General features: G+C 36.1%; 1 protein-coding gene across 1 annotated transcript in view; it reads left to right on the plus strand.

Moving 5' to 3' along the window:
- Positions 1-21,751, plus strand: part of CNBD1 (cyclic nucleotide binding domain containing 1) — a 414,607-nt gene that overhangs the window by 285,805 nt on the left and 107,051 nt on the right. The window contains 2 exon segments of the mRNA XM_032609565.1: positions 16,899-17,049; positions 17,051-17,090. Of these exon segments, the coding sequence (XP_032465456.1) occupies positions 16,899-17,049; positions 17,051-17,090 (191 nt within the window).

Genomic DNA, 21,751 nt, shown 5'->3' on the forward strand with positions numbered 1-21,751 from the left:
TCATCCAGCACAACACAGGCACTAGTCCCCTCCACCAGGAAGCCTACACAACCCACTGAAACAACCTTAGCCACTGGAGACAGACATCAAAAACAACGGGAACTACGAAAGTGCAGCCTGCAAAAAGGAGACCCCAAACACAGTAAGATAAGCAAAGTGAGAAGACAGAAAAACAAACAGCAGATGAAGGAGCAAGATAAAAACCCACCAGACCTAACAAATGAAGAGGAAATAGGCAATCTACCTGAAAAAGAATTCAGAATAATGATAGTAAGGATGATCCGAAATCTTGGAAGTAGAATGGACAAAATGCAAAAAACAGTTAACAAGGACCTACAAGAACTAAAGACGAAACAAGCAACGATGAACAATGCAATAAATGAAATTAAAATCACTCTAGATAGGATCAATAGCAGAATAACTGAGGCAGAAGAACGGATAAGTGACCTGGAAGATAAAGTAGTGGAAATAACTACTGCAGAGCAGAATAAAGAAAAAAGAATGAAAAGAACTGAGGACAGTCTCAGAGACCTCTGGGACAACATGAAACGCACCAACATTCGAATTATAGGGGTTCCAGAAGAAGAAGAAACAAAGAAAGGGACTGAGTAAATATTTGAAGAGATTATAGTTGAAAACTTCCCTAATATGGGAAACGAAATAGTTAATCAAGTCCAGGAAGCACAGAGGGTCCCATACAGGATAAATACAAGGAGAAACACGCCAAGACACATATTAATCAAACTGTCAAAAATTAAATACAAAGAAAGCATATTAAAAGCAGCAAGGGAAAAACAACAAATAACACACAAGGGAATCCCCATAAGGTTAACAGCTGATCTCTCAGCAGAAACCCTACAAGCCAGAAGGGAGTGGCAGGACATACTGAAAGTGATGAAGGAGAATAGCCTGCAACCAAGACTACTCTACCCAGCAAGGATCTCATTCACATTTGATGGAGAAATTAAAACCTTTACAGACAAGCAAAAGCTGAGAGAGTTCAGCACCACCAAACCAGCTTTACAACAAATGCTAAAGGAACTTCTCTAGACACGAAACACAAGAGAAGGAAATGACCTATAGTAGCGAACCCAAAACAATATATAAAATGGAAATAGGAACATACATATCGATAATTACCTTAAATGTAAATGGACTAAATGCTCCCACCAAAAGACACAGATTGGCTGAATGGATACAAAAACAAGACCCTTATATATGCTGTCTACAAGAGACCCACTTCAGAACTAGAGACACATACAGACTGAAAGTAAGGGGATGGAAAAAGATATTCCATGCAAATGGAAACCAAAAGAAAGCTGGAGTAGCAATTCTCATATCAGACAAAATAGACTTTAAAATAAGGACTATTAAAAGGGACAAAGAAGGACACTACATAATGATCAAGGGATCGATCCAAGAAGAAGATATAACAATTGTAAATATTTATGCACCCAACATAGGAGCACCTCAATACATAAGGCAAATACTAACAACCATAAAAGGGGAGATCAACAGTAACACATTCATAGTAGCGGACTTTAACACCCCACTTTCACCCATGGACAGATCATCCAAAATGAAAATAAATAAGGAAACACAAGCTTTAAATGATACATTAAACAAGATGGACTTAATTGATATTTATAGGACACTCCATCCAAAAACAACAGAATACACATTTTTCTCAAGTGCTCATGGAACATTCTCCAGGATAGATCATATCTTGGGTCACAAATCAAGCCTTGGTAAATTTAAGAAAACTGAAATTGTATCAAGTATCTTTTCCGACCACAACGCCATGAGACTAGATATCAATTACAGGAAAAGATCTGTAAAAAATACAAACACATGGAGGCTAAACAATACACTACTTAATAATGAAGTGATCACTGAAGAAATCAAAGAGGAAATAAAAAAATACCTATAAACAAATGACAATGGAGACACAACGACCCAAAACCTATGGGATGCAGCAAAAGCAGTTCTAAGGGGGAAGTTTATAGCAATACAAGCCCACCTTAAGAAGCAGGAAACATCTCGAATAAACAACCTAACCTTGCACCTCAAGCAATTAGATAAAGAAGAACAAAAAATCCCCAAAGCTAGCAGAAGGAAAGAAATCATAAAAATCAGATCAGAAATAAATGAAAAAGAAATGAAGGAAACAATAGCAAAGATCAATAAAACTAAAAGCTGGTTCTTTGAGAAGATAAACAAAATAGATAAACCACTAGCCAGACTCATCAAGAAAAAAAGGGAGAAGACTCAAATCAATAGAATTAGAAATGAAAAAGGAGAAGTAACAACTGACACTGCAGAAATAAAAAAAATCATGAGAGATTACTACAAGCAACTCTATGCCAATAAAATGGACAATCTGGAAGAAATGGACAAATTCTTAGAAATGCACAACCTGCCAAGACTGAATCAGGAAGAAATAGAAAATATGAACAGACAAATCACAAGCACTGAAATTGAAACTGTGATTAAAAACCTTCCAACAAACAAAAGCCCAGGACCAGATGGCTTCACAGGTGAATTCTATCAAACGTTTAGAGAAGAGCTAACACCTATCCTTCTCAAACTCTTCCAAAATATAGCAGAGGGAGGAACACTCCCAAATTCCTTCTACGAAGCCACGATCACCTTGATACCAAAACCAGACAAAGATGTCACAAAGAAAGAAAACTACAGGCCAATATCACTGATGAACATAGATGCAAAAATCCTCAACAAAATACTAGCAAACAGAATCCAACAGCACATTAAAAAGATCATACACCATGATCAAGTGGGGTTTATTCCAGGAATGCAAGGATTCTTCAATATACGCAAATCTATCAATGTGATAAACCATATTAACAAATTGAAGGAGAAAAACCATATGATCATCTCAATAGATGCAGAGAAAGCTTTCGACAAAATTCAACACCCATTTATGATAAAAACCCTCCAGAAAGTAGGCATAGAGGGAACTTTCCTAAACATAATAAAAGCCATATATGACAAGCCCACAGCAAACATCATCCTCAATGGTGAAAAACTGAAAGCATTTCCACTAAGATCAGGAACAAGACAAGGTTGCCCACTCTCACCACTCTTATTCAACATAGTTTTGGAACTTTTAGCCACAGCAATCAGAGAAGAAAAGGAAATAAAAGGAATCCAAATCGGAAAAGAAGAAGTAAAGCTGTCACTGTTTGCAGATGACATGATACTATACATAGAGAATCCTAAAGATGCTACCAGAAAACTACTAGAGCTAATCAATGAATTTGGTAAAGTAGCAGGATACAAAATTAATGCACAGAAATCTCTGGCATTCCTATATACTAATGATGAAAAATCTGAAAGTGAAATCAAGAAAACACTCCCATTTACCATTGCAACAAAAAGAATAAAATATCTAGGCATAAACCTACCTAAGGATACGAAAGACCTGTATGCAGAAAATTATAAGACACTGATGAAAGAAATTAAAGATGATACAAATAGATGGAGAGATATACCATGTTCTTGGATGGGAAGAATCAACATTGTGAAAATGACTCTACTACCCAAAGCAATCTACAGATTCAATGCAATCCCTATCAAACTACCACTGGCATTTTTCACAGAACTAGAACAAAAAATTTCACAATTTGTATGGAAACACAAAAGACCCCGAATAGCCAAAGCAATCTTGAGAACGAAAAAAGGAGCTGGAGGAATCAGGGTCCCTGACTTCAGACTATATTACAAAGCAACAGTAATCAAGACAGTATGGTACTGGCACAAAAACAGAAAGATAGATCAGTGGAACAGGATAGAAAGCCCAGAGATAAACCCACACACATATGGACACCTTATCTTTGATAAAGGAGGCAGGAATGTACAGTGGAGAAAGGACAGCCTCTTCAATAAATGGTGCTGGGAAAACTGGACAGGTACATGTAAAAGTATGAGATTAGATCACTCCCTAACACCATACCCAAAAATAAGCTCAAAATGGATTAAAGACCTAAATGTAAGGCCAGAAACTATCAAACTCTTAGAAGAAAACATAGGAAGAACACTCTATGACATAAATCACAGCAAGATCCTTTCTGACCCACCTCCTAGAGTAATGGAAATAAAAACAAAAATAAACAAATGGGACCTAATGAAACTTCAAAGCTTTTGCACAGCAAAGGAAACCATAACCAAGACCAAAAGACAACCCTCAGAATGGGAGAAAACATTTGCAAATGAAGCAACTGACAAAGGATTAATCTCCAAAATTTACAAGCAGCTCATGCAGCTCAATAACAAAAAAACAAACAACCCCATCCAAAAATGGGCAGAAGACCTAAATAGACATTTCTCCAAAGAAGATATACAGAATGCCAACAAACACATGAAAGAATGCTCAACATCATTAATCATTAGAGAAATGCAAATCAAAACTACAATGAGATATCATCTCACACCAGTCAGAATGGCCATCATCAAAAAATCTAGAAACAATAAATGCTGGAGAGGGTGTGGAGAAAAGGGGACACTCTTGCACTGCTGGTGGGAATGTGAATTGGTTCAGCCACTGTGGAGAACAGTATGGAGGTTCCTTAAAAAACTACAAATAGAATTACCATATGACCCAGCAATCCCACTACTTGGCATATACCCTGAGAAAACCAAAATTCAAAAAGAGTCATGTACCATAATGTTCATTGCAGCTCTATTTACAATAGCCAGGACATGGAAACAACCTAAGCGCCCATCATCGGACGAATGGATAAAGAAGATGTGGCACATATACACAATGGAATATTACTCAGCCTTAAAAAGAAATGAAATTGAGCTATTTGTAATGAGATGGATAGACCTAGAGTCTGTCATACAGAGTGAAGTAAGTCAGAAAGAAAAAGACAAATACCGTATGCTAACACATATATATGGAATTTAAGGGAAAAAAATGTCATGAAGAACCTAGGAGTAAGATAGGAATAAAGACGCAGACCTACTGGAGAACGGACTTGAGGGTATGGGGAGGGGGAGGGGTGAGTTTTGACAGGGCGAGAGAGAGTCATGGACATATACACACTAACAAACGTAGTAAGGTAGATAGCTGGGGGGAAGCAGCCGCAAGGCACAGGGATATTAGCTCGGTGCTTTGTGACAGCCTGGAAGGGTGGGAGGGGGAGAGTGGGAGGGAGGGAGACGCAAGAGGGAAGACATATGGGAACATATGTATATGTATAGCTGATTCACTTTGTTATAAAGCAGAAACTAACACACCATTGTAAAGCAATTATACCCCAATAAAGATGTTTAAAAAAAAATAAAAATAAAAATAAAAAATAAAATAAAAATAAATGAACCTCTAAAAAAAAAAAAAAAGAACGGATATATGTATATGTATTAACAGATTCACTTTGCTGTATACCTGAAACTACCTCAACATTGTAACTCAGCTATACTCCAATAAAAATTTAAGAAAAAAACAAACAAAAAAAATATTTAAGTAGCTCATACAACTCAACATCAAAAAAGAAACAACCCAATTAAAAAAATGAGCAGAAGACTCGAATAGATATTTTTCCAAAGAGGACATACAGATGGACAACAGGCACAGGAAAACATGCTTAACGTCATTAACTGTCAGGAACCGCAAATTAAAACTACAATGGCTATCATTAAAGAGACCAGAAATAACAAATGTTGGCAAGGGTGTGGAGAAAAGGGAACCTTTGTACACTGTTAGTAAGAATGCAAAATGGTGCAGCCACTATGTAAAACAGTATGGCTATTTCTCAAGAAACTATAAGACACAGTAGTTCCACTTCTGAGTATTTATCCAAAAAACAAAACAAAACAAAACAAAACACTAATTTGAAAACATTAATTTGAACACTGCACCGTGTTCCTAACAGCATTATTTATAATTGCCAAGATATGGAAGGAACCTGAGTGTCCGTCTATAGATGAATGAGTAAAGAAGATGTGAGATATATATATGTACAAACACACACAAAATGGAATACTATTCAGCCATTAAAATAATATTTTGCCATTTGCAACAACATGAATGGAGTTGGAGGTTACTATGCTAAGTGAAATAAGTCAGAGCAGGAAAGACAAATGTTATATGATATCACTTATATGTGAAATCTAAAAAATAAAACAAAAATATAACAAAAAGAAAAAGGATCACAGATATAGAGAACAAACTAGTGGTTACCAGTGGGGAGAAGAAAGGGGAGAGGGGTAAGATAGGATAGTGATATGGGATTAAGAGGTACATACTACTTTGTATAAAATAAATAAGCTACAAGGATATATAGTACAACACAGGGAATACAATCAATATTTTATAGTAACTAGAAATAGAATATAACCTTTAAAAATTGTGAGTCACTACGCTGTACATCTGAAAATTATATAATATTGTACATCAACTATATACCTCAATAAAAAAGGGAAAATATTATCTAATATTAATAAAAGTTTTTCTTTTAAAATACAGCCCCCTTTGCCGTTTCAAATACAATCATCATCTTTTATATAAATGGAGTTAGCAGCTTCCAGAATAGCTTTATTTGACTGCTTTTAAAAGTAATTTGAATATTTATGAGATATTTTCTGACCAAAAATTTTTTCTATGGATCTCAAATTCCCTATATTACTTACATTCCTTAATGGCCTCCTTAATATTATAGATATTTTTATAAAGGAAATGTGAAAATTAATGCATTGTAAGCAGAAATTCAGTCAAGTTCACTGTCACTGGGCCAAGGCTGAAGGAAGATTTTCTCTAGAGGAATTGAATAGTTATATTCATCAGTAAGGTGAACATATTTTATGGATAGAGTTAAGTGAAATTCCAAAAATATCCACACAGAAATTGTGTTCAGCTGTGAGTAATGGAGAACTAGAGGACACTAGTTTATAAAAATTTTCAGGTTTGTTTATGTTACATAATGAGGGGTCACATGGATTCAGGTGAGGCCTCTGAAATTCTCCTTGTATTTTCCTTAATTGTAAGATGTTTGCTTCAGCTCCAATATCCTATCACTGTTCTAGGTAGCAGGGAAGAAGGGGTGGTGTGCGTATGTGGAAAGCAAAGATACTCTCAATATTTTATCAATCAGAATGATGTCACGTGGCCACACAAGTAAGAGTTCCTGGGAAATTCAATTTTTAAACTGGCACATACAACACCCCATAAAATTGTGGTTTTGTTACTAAAGGAAAAAGAAAGATATCATATTGGGTAGGTAACTAACAACACTTGCAATAAAATTATTTCCCACAGTGGATTTCTTTCCATAGCTCTTATTCTATACTAAGAAGTGTCAGTTACTCTATTTAAAAAAAAACAGAATATAAATGTATATATTAGAATACACCCTTTCCCCAACTTGTTTTCTTCTCTATGTAATTTCTCAAGACCATTACTAGTCTTACAAACTATTATTATCTTTTCCCTACACAGTGTACTTATTATAATATAGTTCTCATACAGCTCACACAATAGCTATTAAAAAGCAATGTTTCTGGTACATGACTTTTTTTGAATTGTGGTTTTCTCAGGGTATATGACCCATAGTGAGATTTCTGGGTCATATGTTAGTTCTATTTTTAGATTTTTAAGGAACTTCTATACTGTTTTCCATAGTGGATGTATCAATTTACATTCCCACTAGCAGTGCAAGAGGGTACCACTTTCTCCACACCCTCTCCAGCATTTATTGTTTGTCGATTTTTTGATGATGGCCATTCTGACTGGTGTGAGGTGATACCTCATTGTAGTTTTGATTTGCATTTCTCTAATGATTAGTGATGTTGAGCATCCTTTCATGTGTTTGTTGGCAATCTGTACATCTTCTTTGGAGTACCAAAATATTCATTGCAGCACTATTTGCAATAGCCAGGTTATGGGAGCAACCTAAGTTTCCATCAACAGACTAATGGATAAAGAAGACGTGGCACATATATACAAAGGAATATTGCTCAGCCAATAAAGGAAACGAAATTGAGTTATTTGTAGTGAAGTGGAGAGACCTAGAGTTTGTCATACAGTGTGAAGTAAGTCAGAATGAGAAAAACAAATACTGTATGCTAACACATATATATGGAATCTAAAAAAAAAAAAAAAAGGTTCTGAAGAACCTTGGGGCAGGACAGGAATAAAGACGTAGATGTAGAAAATGGACTTGAGGACACAGGGAGGGGGAAGGGTAAGCTGAGACGAAGTAAGAGAGTGGCATGGACATATATAAACTACCAAATGTAAAATAGATAGTGGGAAGCAGCTGCGTAGCTCAGGGAGATCAGCTCCATGCTTTGTAACCACCTAGAGGGCTGGCATAGGGAGGGTGAGAATGAGACACAACAGGGAGGTAACATGGGGATATATTTATACATATAGCTGATTCACTTTGTTATTCAGCAGCAACTAACACAACAATATAAAGCAATTTTACTCCAATAAAGATGTTAAAAAATATATATTATTTTCTCAAAAAATAAAAATAAAATTAAAAAACAAAAGCGATGTTTGCACAGTGCCCTTGACACACAGATTAGAAGTTTAATAAGTGATATTGTGCTACCCGGGAAGAATCTATTTTAAGCCCCGGCATCCAAACAAACGCAACCCTTGCTTTAGAGAAGACAAAAATAAAAAATCAATCTCCTATAGTCATGATTTATAGATGGTAACCAAAAGAAACCCACTAGTAAGTACTCAGTTTAGAAAAAAGCAGAGAAGGCAAGAAGTTGGCATGTCATAGGGAATAAAAAAGAAACACAACTGTGCATTAAAATCAATTTGTAAAGTTTCTATTTACAGCAAGTTAATAAGCAAATTGAAAGAAAAGTTCTTCTCACAGCACCTGAACAATTTGCTCTGATCCTTTGAAGAAATGTAAAGGACTGAGAAATGGAGAAACACCATCCATTTCCCACGATCTTCTTCTCAAAAATGACAGGCTTCAGAAGAAAAAAAAACTGATTTATGTTTCATTCAAAATGCTCACAAGTGAATAAATCTGCTAGATCTACAGTCACATAGTGGAACTTTATGTAATGGGATCAGATGACAGATTGTGGTGAGTAACAATATGAAGGAGGATATATACTGAAAATAACACTTTTTCCTACTAATGAACAATTTCCTTTTTATTTTTTTTTACATCTTTATTGGAGTATAATTGTTTTACAATGGTGTGTTAGTTTCTGCTTTATAACAAAGTGAATCAGTTATACATATACATATGTTCCCATATCTCTTCCCTCTTGCGTCTCCCTCCCTCCCACTCTCTCTATGCCACCCCTCTAGGTGGTCACAAAGCACCAAGCTGATCTCCCTGTGCTATGCGGCTGCTTCCCACTAGCTATCTATTTTCCGTTTGGTAGTATATATATGTCCATGCCACTCTATCACTTTGTCACAGCTTACCCTTCCCCCTCCCCATATCCTCAAGTCCTTTCTCTAGTAGGTCTGTGTCTTTATTCCTGTCTTACCTCTAGGTTCTTCATGACATTTTTTTTCTTAAATTCCATATATATGTGTTAGCATACAGTATTTGTCTTTCACTTTCTGACTTACTTCACTCTGTATGACAGACTCTAGGTCTATCCACCTCATTACAAATAGCTCAATTTCGTTTCGATTTATAGCTGAGTAATATTCCATTGTATATATGTGCCACATCTTCTTTATCCATTCATCTGATGATGGATATGTAGGTTGTTTCCATCCCCTGGCTATTGAAAATAGAGCTGCAATAAACATTTTGGTACATGACTCTTTTTGATTTATGGTTTTCTCAGGGTATATGCCCAGTAGTTGGATTGCTGGGTCATATGGTAGTTCTATTTGTAGTTTTTTAAGGAACCTCCATAGTGGCTGTACCAATTCACATTCCCACCAGCAGTGCAAGAGTGTTCCCTTTTCTCCACACCCTCTCCAGCATTTATTGTTTCTAGATTTTTTGATGATGGCCATTCTGATTGGTGTGAGATGATATCTCATTGTAGTTTTGATTTGCATTTCTTTAATGATTAATGATGTTGAGCATTCTTTCATATATTTTTTGGCAGTCTGTATATCTTCTTTGGAGAAATGTCTATTTATGTCTTCTGCCCATTTTTAGATTTTTTTTTTGTTATTGAGCTGCTTGTAAATTTTGGAGATTAATCCTTTGTCAGTTGCTTCATTTGCAAATGTTTTCTCCCATTCTGAGGGTTGTCTTTTCATCTTGTTTATGGTTTCCTTTGTTGTGCAAAAGCTTTGAAGTTTCATTAGGTCCCATTTGCTTATTTTTGTTTTTATTTCCATTTCTCTATGATCTTGTTGTGAATTATGTCATAGAGTGTTCTGCCTATGTTTTCCTCTAAGAATTTGATAGTTTCCGGCCTTATATTCAGGTATTTAATCTATTTTGAGCTTATTTTTGGGCATAGTGTTAGGGAGTGATCTAATCTCATACTTTTACATGTACCTGTCCAGTTTTCCCAGCACCACTTATTGAAGAGGCTGTCCTTTCCCCACTGTACATTCCTGCCTCCTTTATCAAAGATAAGATGACCATATGTGTGTGGGTTTATATCTGGGATTTCTATCCTGTTCCATTGATCTATATTTCTGTTTTTGTGCCAGTACCTTATTGTCTCGATTACTGTAGCTTTGTAGTATATAGTCTGAAGTCAGGGAACCTCATTCCTCCAGCTCTGTTTTTCATTCTCAAGATTGCTTTGGCTATTCGGGGTCTTTTGTGTTTCCATACAAATTGTGTATTTTTTGTTCTAGTTCTGTGAAAACTTCCAGTGGTAGTTTGTTAGGGATTGCATTGAATCTGTAGATTGCTTTGGGTGGTAGAGTCATTTTCACAATGTTGATTATTCCAATCCAAGAACATGGTATATCTCTCCATCTATTTGTATCATCTTTAATTTCTTTCATCAGTGTCTTAAAATTTTCTGCATACAGGTCTTTTGACTCCTTAGGTAGGTTTACTCCTAGATATTTTATTCTTTTTGTTGCAATGGTAAATGGGAGTGTTTTCTTGATTTCAGTCCCTGATTTCTCATCATTAGCATATAGGAATGACAGAGATTTCTGTGCATTAACTTTGTATCCTGCTACTTTACCAAATTCATTGATTAGCTCTAGTAGTTTTCTGGTAGCATCTTTTAGATTCTCTATGTATAGTATCATGTCATCTGCAAACAGTGACAGCTTTACTTCTTCTTTTCCAATTTGGATTCCTTTTATTTCCTTTTCTTCTCTGATTGCTGTGGTTAAAAGTTCCAAAACTATGTTGAATAAGAGTGGTGAGAGTGGGCAACCTTGTCTTGTTCCTGATCTTAGTGGAAATGCTTTCAGTTTTTCACCATTGAGGACCATGTTGGCTGTGGGTTTGTCATATATGACCTTTACTATGTTGAGAAAAGTTCCCTCTATGCCTACTTTATGCAGTGTTTTTATCATAAATGGGTGTTTAATTTTGTCGAAAGCTTTCTCTGCATCTATTGAGATGATCTTATGGTTTTTCTCTTTTACTTTCTTAATATGGTGTATCACGTTGATTGACTTGCATATATTGAAGAATCCTTGCATTCCTGGGATAAACCCCACTTGATCATGGTGTATTATCCTTTTAATGTACTGTTGGATTCTGTTTGCTAGTATTTTGTTGAGGATTTTTGCATCTATGTTCATCAGTGATATTGGCCTGTAGTTTTCTTTCTTTGTGACATCCTTGTCTGGTTTTGGTATCAGGGTGATGGTGACCTCGTAGAATGAGTTTGGGAGTGTTCCTCCCTCTGCTATATTTTGGAAGAGTTTGAGAAGGATAGGTGTTAGCTCTTCTCTAAATGTTTGATAGAATTCACCTTTGAAGCCATCTGGTCCTGGGCTTTTGTTTGTTGGAAGATTTTTAATCACAGTTTCAATTTCAGTGCTTGTGATTTGTCTGTTCATATTTTCTATTTTTTCCTGATTCAGTCTTGGCAGGTTGTGCATTTCTAAGAATTTGTCCATTTCTTCCAGGTTGTCCATTTTATTGACATATTTTTGTTTGTAGTAATCTCTCATGATCCTTTGTATTTCTGCAGTGTCAGTTGTTACTTCTCCTTTTTCATTTCTAATTCTATTGACTTGAGTCTTCTCCCTTATTTTCTTGATGAGTCTGGCTAATGGTTTATCAATTTTGTTTATCTTCTCAAAAAACCAGCTTTTAGTTTTATTGATCTTTGCTATCATTTCCTTCATTTCTTTTTCATTTTTTTCTGATCTGATCTTTATGATTTGTTTCCTTCTGCTAACTTTGGGTTTTTTTGTTCTTCTTTCTCTAATTGCTTTAGGTGCAAGGTTAGGTTGTTTATTCGAGATTTTTCCTGTTTCCTGCTATAAACTTCCCTCTTAAAACTGCTTTTGCTCCATCCCATAGGTTTTAGTGCGTCATGTCTCCATTGCCATTTGTTTCTAGGTATTTTTTATTTCCTCTTTGATTTCTTCGATTATCACTTCATTATTAAGTAGTGTATAGTTTAGCCTCAATGTGTTTGTATTTTTTACAGATCTTTTCCTTTAATTGATATCTAGCCTCATAGCGTTGTGGATGGAAAAGATACTTGATACAATTTCAATTTTGTTAAATTTACCAAGGCTTGATTTGTGACCCAAGATATGATCTATCCTGGAGAATGTTCCATGAGCACTTGAGAAAAATATGTATTCTGTTGTTTTTGGATGGAATGTCCTATAAATATCAATTAAGTCCATCTTGATTAATGTATTATTTAAAGCTAGTGTTTCCTTACTTATTTTCATTTTAGATAATCTGTCCATTAGTGAAAGTTGGGTGTTAAAGTCCCCTACTATGAATGTGTTACTGTCGATTTTCCCTTTTATGGCTGTTAGTATTTGCCTTATGTATAGAGGTGCTCCTATGTTGGGTGCATAAATATTTACAACTGTTATATCTTCTTCTTGGATCCATCCCTTGATCATTATGTAGCGTCCTTCTTTGTCTCTTCTAATAGTCTTTATCTTAAAGTCTATTTTGTCTGATATGAGAATTGCTACTCCAGCTTTCTTTTGGTTTCCATTTGCATGGAATAACTTTTTCCATCCCCTTTCAGTCTGTTGTGTATTTAGGTCTGAAGTGGGTCTCTTCTAGACAGCATATATATGTGTCTTGTTTTTGTATCCATTCAGCCAATTTGTGTCTTTTGTTGGGAGCATTTAGTCCATTTACATTTAAGGTAATTATCGATATGTATGTTCCTATTCCCATTTTCGAAATTGTTTTGGGTTTGTTATTGTAGGTGTTTTCCTTCTCTTATGTTTCTTGCCTAGAGAAATTCCTTTAGCATTTTTTGTAAAGCTGGTTCTGGTAGTGCTGAACTCTCTCAGCTTTTGCTTGTCTGTAAATGTTTTAATTTCTTCATCAAATCTGAATGATATCCTTGTTGGGTAGTGTAATCTTAGTTGCAGGTTTTTCTCCTTCATCACTTTAAATATGTCCTGCCAGCCCCTTCTGGCTTTCAGAGTTTCTGCTGAAAGATCAGCTGTTAACATTATGCGGTTTCCCTTGTGTGTTATTTGTTGTTTTTCCCTTGCTGCTTTTAATATGCTTTCTTTGTATTTAATTTTTGACAGTTTGATTAATATGTGTCTGGGAGTATTTCTCCTTGGATTTATCCTGTATGGGACTCTCTGTGCTTCCTGGACTTGATTAACTGTTTCCTTTCCCATATTAGGGACGTTTTCAACTATAACCTCTTCAAATATTTTTTCAGTCCCTTTTTTTTCTCTTCTTCTTCTGGAACCCCTATAATTCGAATGTTAGTGTGTTTAGTGTTGTCCCAGAGGTCTCTGATACTATCTTCAGTTCTTTTCATTCTTTCTTCTTTATTCTGCTCTGCAGTAGTTATTTCCACTATTTTATCTTCCAGGTCACTTATCCGTTCTTCTGCCTCAGTTATTCTGCTATTGATCCCATCCAGAGTATTTTTGATTTCATTTATTGGGTTGATCATCACTGTTTGTTTCAAATTTAGTTCTTCTAGGTCCTTGTTAAATGTTTCTTGCATTTTCTCTATTCTATTTCCAAGATTTGGGTCATGTTTACTATCATTATTTTGAATTCTTTTTCAGGTAGACTGCCTATTTCCTCTTCATTTGTTAGGTCTGGTGGGTTTTTATCTTGCTCTTTCATCTGCTGTGTGTTTTTCTGTCTTCTCATTTTGCTTATCTTACTGTGTTTGGGGTCTCCTTTTTGCAGGCTGCACGTTCGTAGTTCCCGTTGTTTTTGGTGTGTGTTCTCAGTGGCTAAAGTTGGTTCAGTGGGTTGTATAGGCTTCCTGGTGGAGGGGACTAGTGCCTGTGTTCTGGTGGAGGAGGCTGGATCTTGTCTCTCTAGTGGGCAGGTTCACGTCTGGTGGTGTGTTTTGGGGTATCTGTGGACTTTTTATGATTTTAGGCAGCCTCTCTGCTAATGGGTGAGGTTGTGTTCCTGTCTTTCTAGTTGTTTGGCATAGGGTGTCTAGCACTGTAGCTTGCCAGTCGTTGAGTGAAGCTGGGTGATGGTGTTGAGATGGAGATCTCTGGGAGATTTTCGTTGCTTGATACTATGTGGAGCTGGGAGGTCTCTTGTGGACCAGTGTCCTGAAGTTGGCTCTCCCACCTCAGAAGCACAGCACTGACTCCTGGCTGTAGCACCAAGAGCCTTTCATCCACACGACTCAGAATAAAAGGGAGAAAAAGAAAGAAAGAAAGAAAGAAAGAAAGAAAGAAAGAAAGAAAGAAAGAAAGAAAGAAAGAAAGTGATAAAATAAAATAAATTTATTAAAATAATAATTATTAAGAAAAAAATTTTTAAAGAAAACAAAAGCAGAAAAATGGACGGATAAAACCCTAGGACAAATGGTGGAAGCAAAGCTATACAGACAAAATCTCACACAGAAGCATATACATACACACTCACAAAAAGAGGAAAGGGGGGAAAAATAATAGATCTTGCTCTCAAAGTCCACCTCCTCAGTTTGGGATGATTCGTTGTCTATTCATGTATTCCACAGATGCAGGTACATCAAGTTGATTGTGGAGCTTTAATCCGCTGCTTCTGAGGCTGCTGGGAGAGATTTCCCTTTCTCTTATTTGTTCGCACAGCTCCCGGGGATGAGCTTTGGATGTGGCCCTGCCTCTGCGTGTAGGTCGTCAGAGGGCGTCTGTTTTTCGTTCAGACAGGACGGGGTTAAAGGAGGAGCTGCTTCTGGGACTCTGGCTCACTCAGGCCGTGGGGAAGGCTATGTTTAAGCCACCAACCCCAGTCCTCTTCCTGCGCTCCAACCGAAACCAAAACCCGAGCCTCAGCTCGCAGCCCCGCCCGCCCCGGCTGGTGAGCAGACAAGCCTCTCAGGCTGGTGAGTGCTGGTCGGCACCGATCCTCTGTGCGGGAATCTCCCCGCTTTGCCCTCCGCACCCCTGTTGCTGTGCACTCCTTTGCGGCTCCAAAGCTCCCCCCACCGCCTCCTGCAGTCTCCGCCCGTGAAGGGGCTTCCTAGTGTGTGGAAATTTTTCCTCCTTCACGGCTCCCTCCCACTGGTGCAGGTGCCGTCCCTATTCTTTTGTCTCTGCTTTTTCTTTTGCCATAGCCAGGTAAGTGGGGGAGTTTCTTGCCTTTTGGGAGGTCTGAGGTCTTCTGCCAGCGTTCAGTAGATGTTCTGTAGGAGGAGTTCCACGTGTAGATGTATTTCTGGTGTATTAGAAAAAGAAGATGTGGGTGAGCGATCAGCCTCTCCAGTCTCACATGCAGGGCACTGTACGAAGGTTCAGCTTTGGTTTCCACTCAGACAAGCAAAGCTGAGACGCATTGAGACAGCTTTGAATCTTCAAGCAGCAGCATTCTATGACATCCTCACAGGCATTTTTCAGAAGCAAAAAGGTTCCATTATGAAACACATGGAGACTTTTTTAGTCCAAATCCATTTTTAAAACATTTGTCATGTTTCTGGGGTTCAGTCCTTTTTTTTTTTTCTTTGCCTACAACCACACAGGGACCAATTATACATATTGAGGATAGTTTGACAGAATCAAGGATGAGTTCAGCAGCTTCTTATTTCCTCAAGGTAGCAATGCTTGTTGGTTGATGCAGTTGAGAAAAATTTTGTCATGATCTCTAGGAGTCTTCAAAACTGCACTACTTCTTGAGAGAAAAATCTGCTAGTGTTGGAGGGTCTCCTGCAGAGGCAGGGGTGGCTGTGGCTCATGGTGGGGACAAGGACACTGGCAGCAGAAGTTCTGGGAAGTACTCCTTGGCGTAAGCCCTCCCAGCATCCGTCATTAGCCGCACCAAAGAGCCCAGGTAGACTCCAGTGATGGGTTGCCTCAGACCAAACAACCAACAGGAAGGGAACCCCTCCCTTTTCATACTATATTCTTTACTCAGTTCTATGAGTGATCATCATTCTGTCCAGAACAAAGATAAATGAAGATTAATAGTAGGTATATATTGTTACTTATATAAAATAAGAAGAAAGGCACAATTTTGTGGGGTGGGAGGAATTTTAAAAAGTTCAAGGACTTTTCTGGCCCTGTTTTTCTCATGATGTCTTAAATCTATTAATCTTGATATGGCACCATGGTTCTTTTCTAGAATTTATCAGTTACATAAAAGGATTTATTACTATAAATAACTGTCAGAAAATAGTATTCTAAATATGTAGACATGTCTTTGTTATATTTGTTATTTGACTAAATTATTTGTGATGCCTAAGTGCCACATTAAAGTCACTTATTGATTAAACTAAAAGAAATCTGCTAAAAGCGAAGGAATTGTAATCTTTATTGTAGTCATACTTATATAAAAGTGTCTGGGAAATAAAGTCTACAGTATATCTTGTTTGGTTTTGTTTTATTTCAGTGATAGGAAATGATGAATTTTATGTGATACTGAAAGGTCTAGCTTGACCACGAACATAGATATATAAAAATCTGATTGAAGAAAATGAGTCTACAACCTCTTTCATACCTCAGAGTTTCCACAGCTTTGTTTTCAGTGAAGACTTCAGAAACTATACTGGCTGAGACGCACATACCTTCAATGGACCCAATGGCAAGAAATGAATATTTGCTTTCTCAATAAGCAACAATGTATCATTATTGTAACATTTTATCTCTTCCAGATATTTAAATCTAAATATAACCCTCAGTGTGTCCTGAAATATTCAAGATAATAAAGCTTTTAAAAATAAGAATTATACTGTTAACACAACTTGAAATGTGTTTAAAACAATTTAATGAGGGATACCTTCCAAAACATATTGCCCACTGGCTGGTGTTTTGTGGTATGTTTGACTACTGAGACAAGGCCAATGTAGTTGGATGACTGAACGTAGAAGGAGGGTTATTTTGAGATAAGGGAGAGGGAACATGTGATTTGAGAAAGGGAACACAAAGGACAGATCATGAAGGGCCTTTTAAATCAAGTTAAGAATGTATGCTTGTGCTGTTTATCTCAAGGACAATGCTAAGGTAATCAAGGTGCTGATTCTGTTACAATCAGAAAGTCTCGCTTGAAGAAAATCCTTTGCCTATATGTGTTTCAAGACTATCAGCTGGTAAAAAAAAATAAAGTTTAATATCTTTCTGGATGTCTAGATACCCCACATGAGGGTCAGGTCTGGTTCAACTAGAATTGTGGCTAAAAAAGCCAATTTTGGATTTAGGGTGGTCAAGATGTTCAGAGCTGAAAAGAGCCAAAGAAACCAATTAAAACCAAATTATTTAGCACCATGGATTGAAGTCAGGAAAACTTAGAATATTCTCAGATTCAAGAAGAATGACTATGGATAAAGCCAATAAAAACAAACAAGGATAAAAAATGAGTCAAGAACATAAAAGTATATTGTTGATCACACATGAATGGGTAATGTTTCTAATCTATCTTGATAGGGATAGAAAAGAACGCACTCACCACTCAGTGGCCACATACCATGTACCCAATACATTTTCAATCTTCTTTAGAAAAAAAATACCACCTCTGGCAGAGCAGCTATAATTAGGGCTATTTCTCTGTTGACTTTATAGTAATCCACTCCAATCTTTTAGGGTCTAGTTGTTTGCTTTTAAGGACAAAACTCATGAATTAAATGAGAATAAAATGGGACTACCACCTCTGAATCTGAATTAGGTTTATGAGGGCAGCACTAATCTCTGTCATTCTACCTGTGATGTAGTATTATTTTTGTTCCAGCTTTACTGATGTATAATTTACAAATAAAATTTGCATATATTTAAGTTATACATCTTGATATTTTGATATATGTATACATTGTGAAATGATCACCACAATCTAATTAACATATCCTTCATATCACATAGTTAGATTTTTGTATGTTTGTGGTGAGAACACTTAAAATGTATTCTCCTAGCAAAGTTCAAGTATACAACACAGTGTTGTTGACTATAGTCACCATGCTACACATTAGATCTCTAAGACTTACTCGTCTTGCATACTGGAAACTTTGTACCCTTTGACCGATATCTCTCCATTTTCCCCACACCTGACCCCTTGTCACCAACATTCTACCCTATTCTTCAATGAGTTTGACTATTTTAGATTACACATATAAGTGAGATCATACATTATTTGTCTTTGTATGTTAGGCTTATTTCACTTAGCATAATGTCCTCCAGGTTCATTTGTGTTGTCACAAATGGTAGGATTTCCTTCTCTTTCAGACTGAATAATATCCCATTGTTTGTATGTATATCATATCTTCTATCTCCATTTATCCGTGGATAAACACTTAGGTTGTTTCCATATCTTGGTTATTGTGAATAATGATGCAATAAACATGGAAATGTAGATATCTCTTCAATATCCTGTTTTCATTTCTTTAGATGACTACACAGAAGTGGTATTGCTGAATCATATGGTAGTTAGTTCTGTTTTTAATTTTTTTGGGGAGGGTAGCTCCATACTGTTTTCATAATGGCTGTACCAATTTACATGTCCACCAACAGTGTACAAGGATCACCTTTCCACCACATCTTCTCCAACATTTATCTTTTCTTTTCGATAATAACCATTATAAGAGGTGTAAGGTGATATCTCATTGTGGCTTTGATTTTCATTTCCTTGATGATTAGTGATGTTGAGCACCTTTTCATGCACCTGTTGGTCAGTTTTATGTCTTCCTTTGAGAAATGTCTATTTAGGTCCTTTTCCCATTTTTAAAATTGGGTTATTTGTGCAATTTCTGCATGTGGTTATCTGGATTTCCAAGCACTATTTATTGAAGAGATTATTCTTCCCTATTGAGTTTTCTTGGCACCTTTGTCAAATATATGTTGACTGTATGTGATGACGTTTATTTCTGAGCTCTCTTTTCTGTTCCATTAGTATGTCTATTTTTATGCTAACACCATACTGTTTTGATTACTATATCTTTGTAGTATAGTTTGAAATCAAGACCTGTGATACCTCTACCTTTGTTCTTTATTCTCAGGTTTGCTTTGGCTATTCAGGATCTTTTGTGGTTCCATACAAATTTTAGGATTGCTTTATTTCTGTGAAAAATGCCATTGGAGTTTTGATAGGGATTACATTGGGTTTGGATTATATGGCTTTGGATAGTACAGACATATTAATAATATTAATTGCTCCAATCCATGAACATGGGATATCTTTCTATTCATTTGTATCTTCTTCAGTTTCTTTCATAAAAATCTTGCAGTTTTCATGATACAGATATTTCAATTACTTGGTTGAAATATTTAATTATTTCTATTTTATATTTTTGATGCTATTGTGAATGGGATAGTTTATTTCTTTTGCAGAAGTTTTGTTGGTACACAGAAATGCCACTGATTTCTGTATGTTGATTTTATATCCTGAAACTTTATTTATTTAATTCATTGATTATTCCCAATAGCTTTTTGGATTTTCTGCATATAAGATCACATCACCTGCAAATAATAAAAATTTTACTGTGTCCTTTCTGATTTGTCTTGACTATATCTAACTAGGACTTCCAGTACTATGTTGAAAAATAATGGTGAGAGTTGCACCCTTGTCTTTTTGCTGATCTTAGAAAAAAGCTTTTGATCTTTCACTGTTGAGTAGGATGACAGTTATGTCTTTGTGGTATATGGCCTTTCTTATGTTGAGGCATGTTCCTTCTATACCCAATTTGTTGAAGGTTTTATCAAGAAAGGCTGTTATATTTTATCAGATGTTATTTTTTTTTGTATATATTGAGATGATTATGTGATTTTTATTCTTTCATTCTGTGAATGTGGTGTATCACATTTATTGATTGCATATGTTGAACCATCCTTGCATCCCAGGGATAAATTCCACATGGTCATGGTATATAATTCTTTTAATATGTTGTTGAATTTGAGTTGGTAGCATGTACATTTTAACTATATTAATTTTTCCTATCTATGAACACAGAAGGTCTCCATTTATCTGTGTTTAATTTATTCATTACTGTTTTATAGTTTTCAGAATATATGTCTTTCACCTATTTGGTTAAGTTTATTCCTAAGTATTTTATTATTTTTGTTGTACTTGTAAATGGGATTCTTTTCTCAATTTCTTTTTTGTGTAGTTTGTTCTTGTGTATAGAAAAACCACTGAGTTTGCATGTTGATTTTATATTCTGCAACTTTACTGGATTTATTTGTTATTTCTAACAGTTTCTTTGTGGAGTTTTTGGGGTTTTTTACACATAAGATCATGTCATGTGCAAACAGGTAATTTTACTTCTTCCTTCTGATTTGGATATCTTTTCTTTCTTTCTTTCCTTCTTCTGCTTCTTTTCCTCCTTCTTTTTGTACACTTGCTCTGTCTAGAATTTCAGTACTATTTTGAAGAGAATTGGAAAGAGTGGGCATCCCTGCCTTGTGCTGGATCTTAGAGGAAAAGCTTTTAGGTATTACCACATCAATTATGACATTTATTGTGGGCTTTTAAAAATTGTATTCCAACACTCTATTTTTATTTGTGGATACTTATTAAACTGTTACTTTTGTGAGGGATGAGGGCTGGGTCAGAACTTCTAATCTTCCATCTTGCTGATGTCTGTGATATTGTTTTGGTTTACTATCTTGGCTAAGGTGGAGGAGGGTAGGGAGAGAGCAATTTCAGAGGTCTCCACTTGATCTTCCTTTCTGATTGTTTTTACCACAAAGGCCTAGAAACCAGTGTGGGGTCTCCATCAAGTATCCATTCAAATTACATGTTTAAAATCCATGGAAATTGCCATGAGGTGAGTCTATGAACCCAGTGGAGCTACTGTGAACCAGATATGGGACAAACTCAATTTTTTTTAATGCATTCATATATTTTCTCACTGCAAAGTGGCAATTATACTTTATGTCCTAGGTTTTAAAGTCTCTATCCCAAATTTCAGGGTTCAGTAGAATATTTGCTGTGGTTGTAAGTGCAAAGTTGTTTGGAGCTATGGTATCCTTATAATTACTGAGTCCAATCCTCAACTTTTCTGACTTCCAACTATAGGAAATTTTCTTTATATGCTGCCATGGAGTTTTTGAATTACATCACTTTAAGCTGATGACTGATTTTCCTTAAACTTTCATTGTTTCTCCCCATTGTATTGATATTGTTATTGTATAACAAGATTGTATATTGTTATTCTTTTTTATAGTTCTTAATACTCATTCTCCAACACTTACCTCAAAGGTCTGAGATACTGTAGCTTTCTGAGCATTGTCTTCTGACAATATCCCATGCCTGTTCAACAC

This window comes from Phocoena sinus, chromosome 17 (genome assembly GCF_008692025.1).
Source record: "Phocoena sinus isolate mPhoSin1 chromosome 17, mPhoSin1.pri, whole genome shotgun sequence".
NCBI lineage: Eukaryota > Metazoa > Chordata > Mammalia > Artiodactyla > Phocoenidae > Phocoena > Phocoena sinus.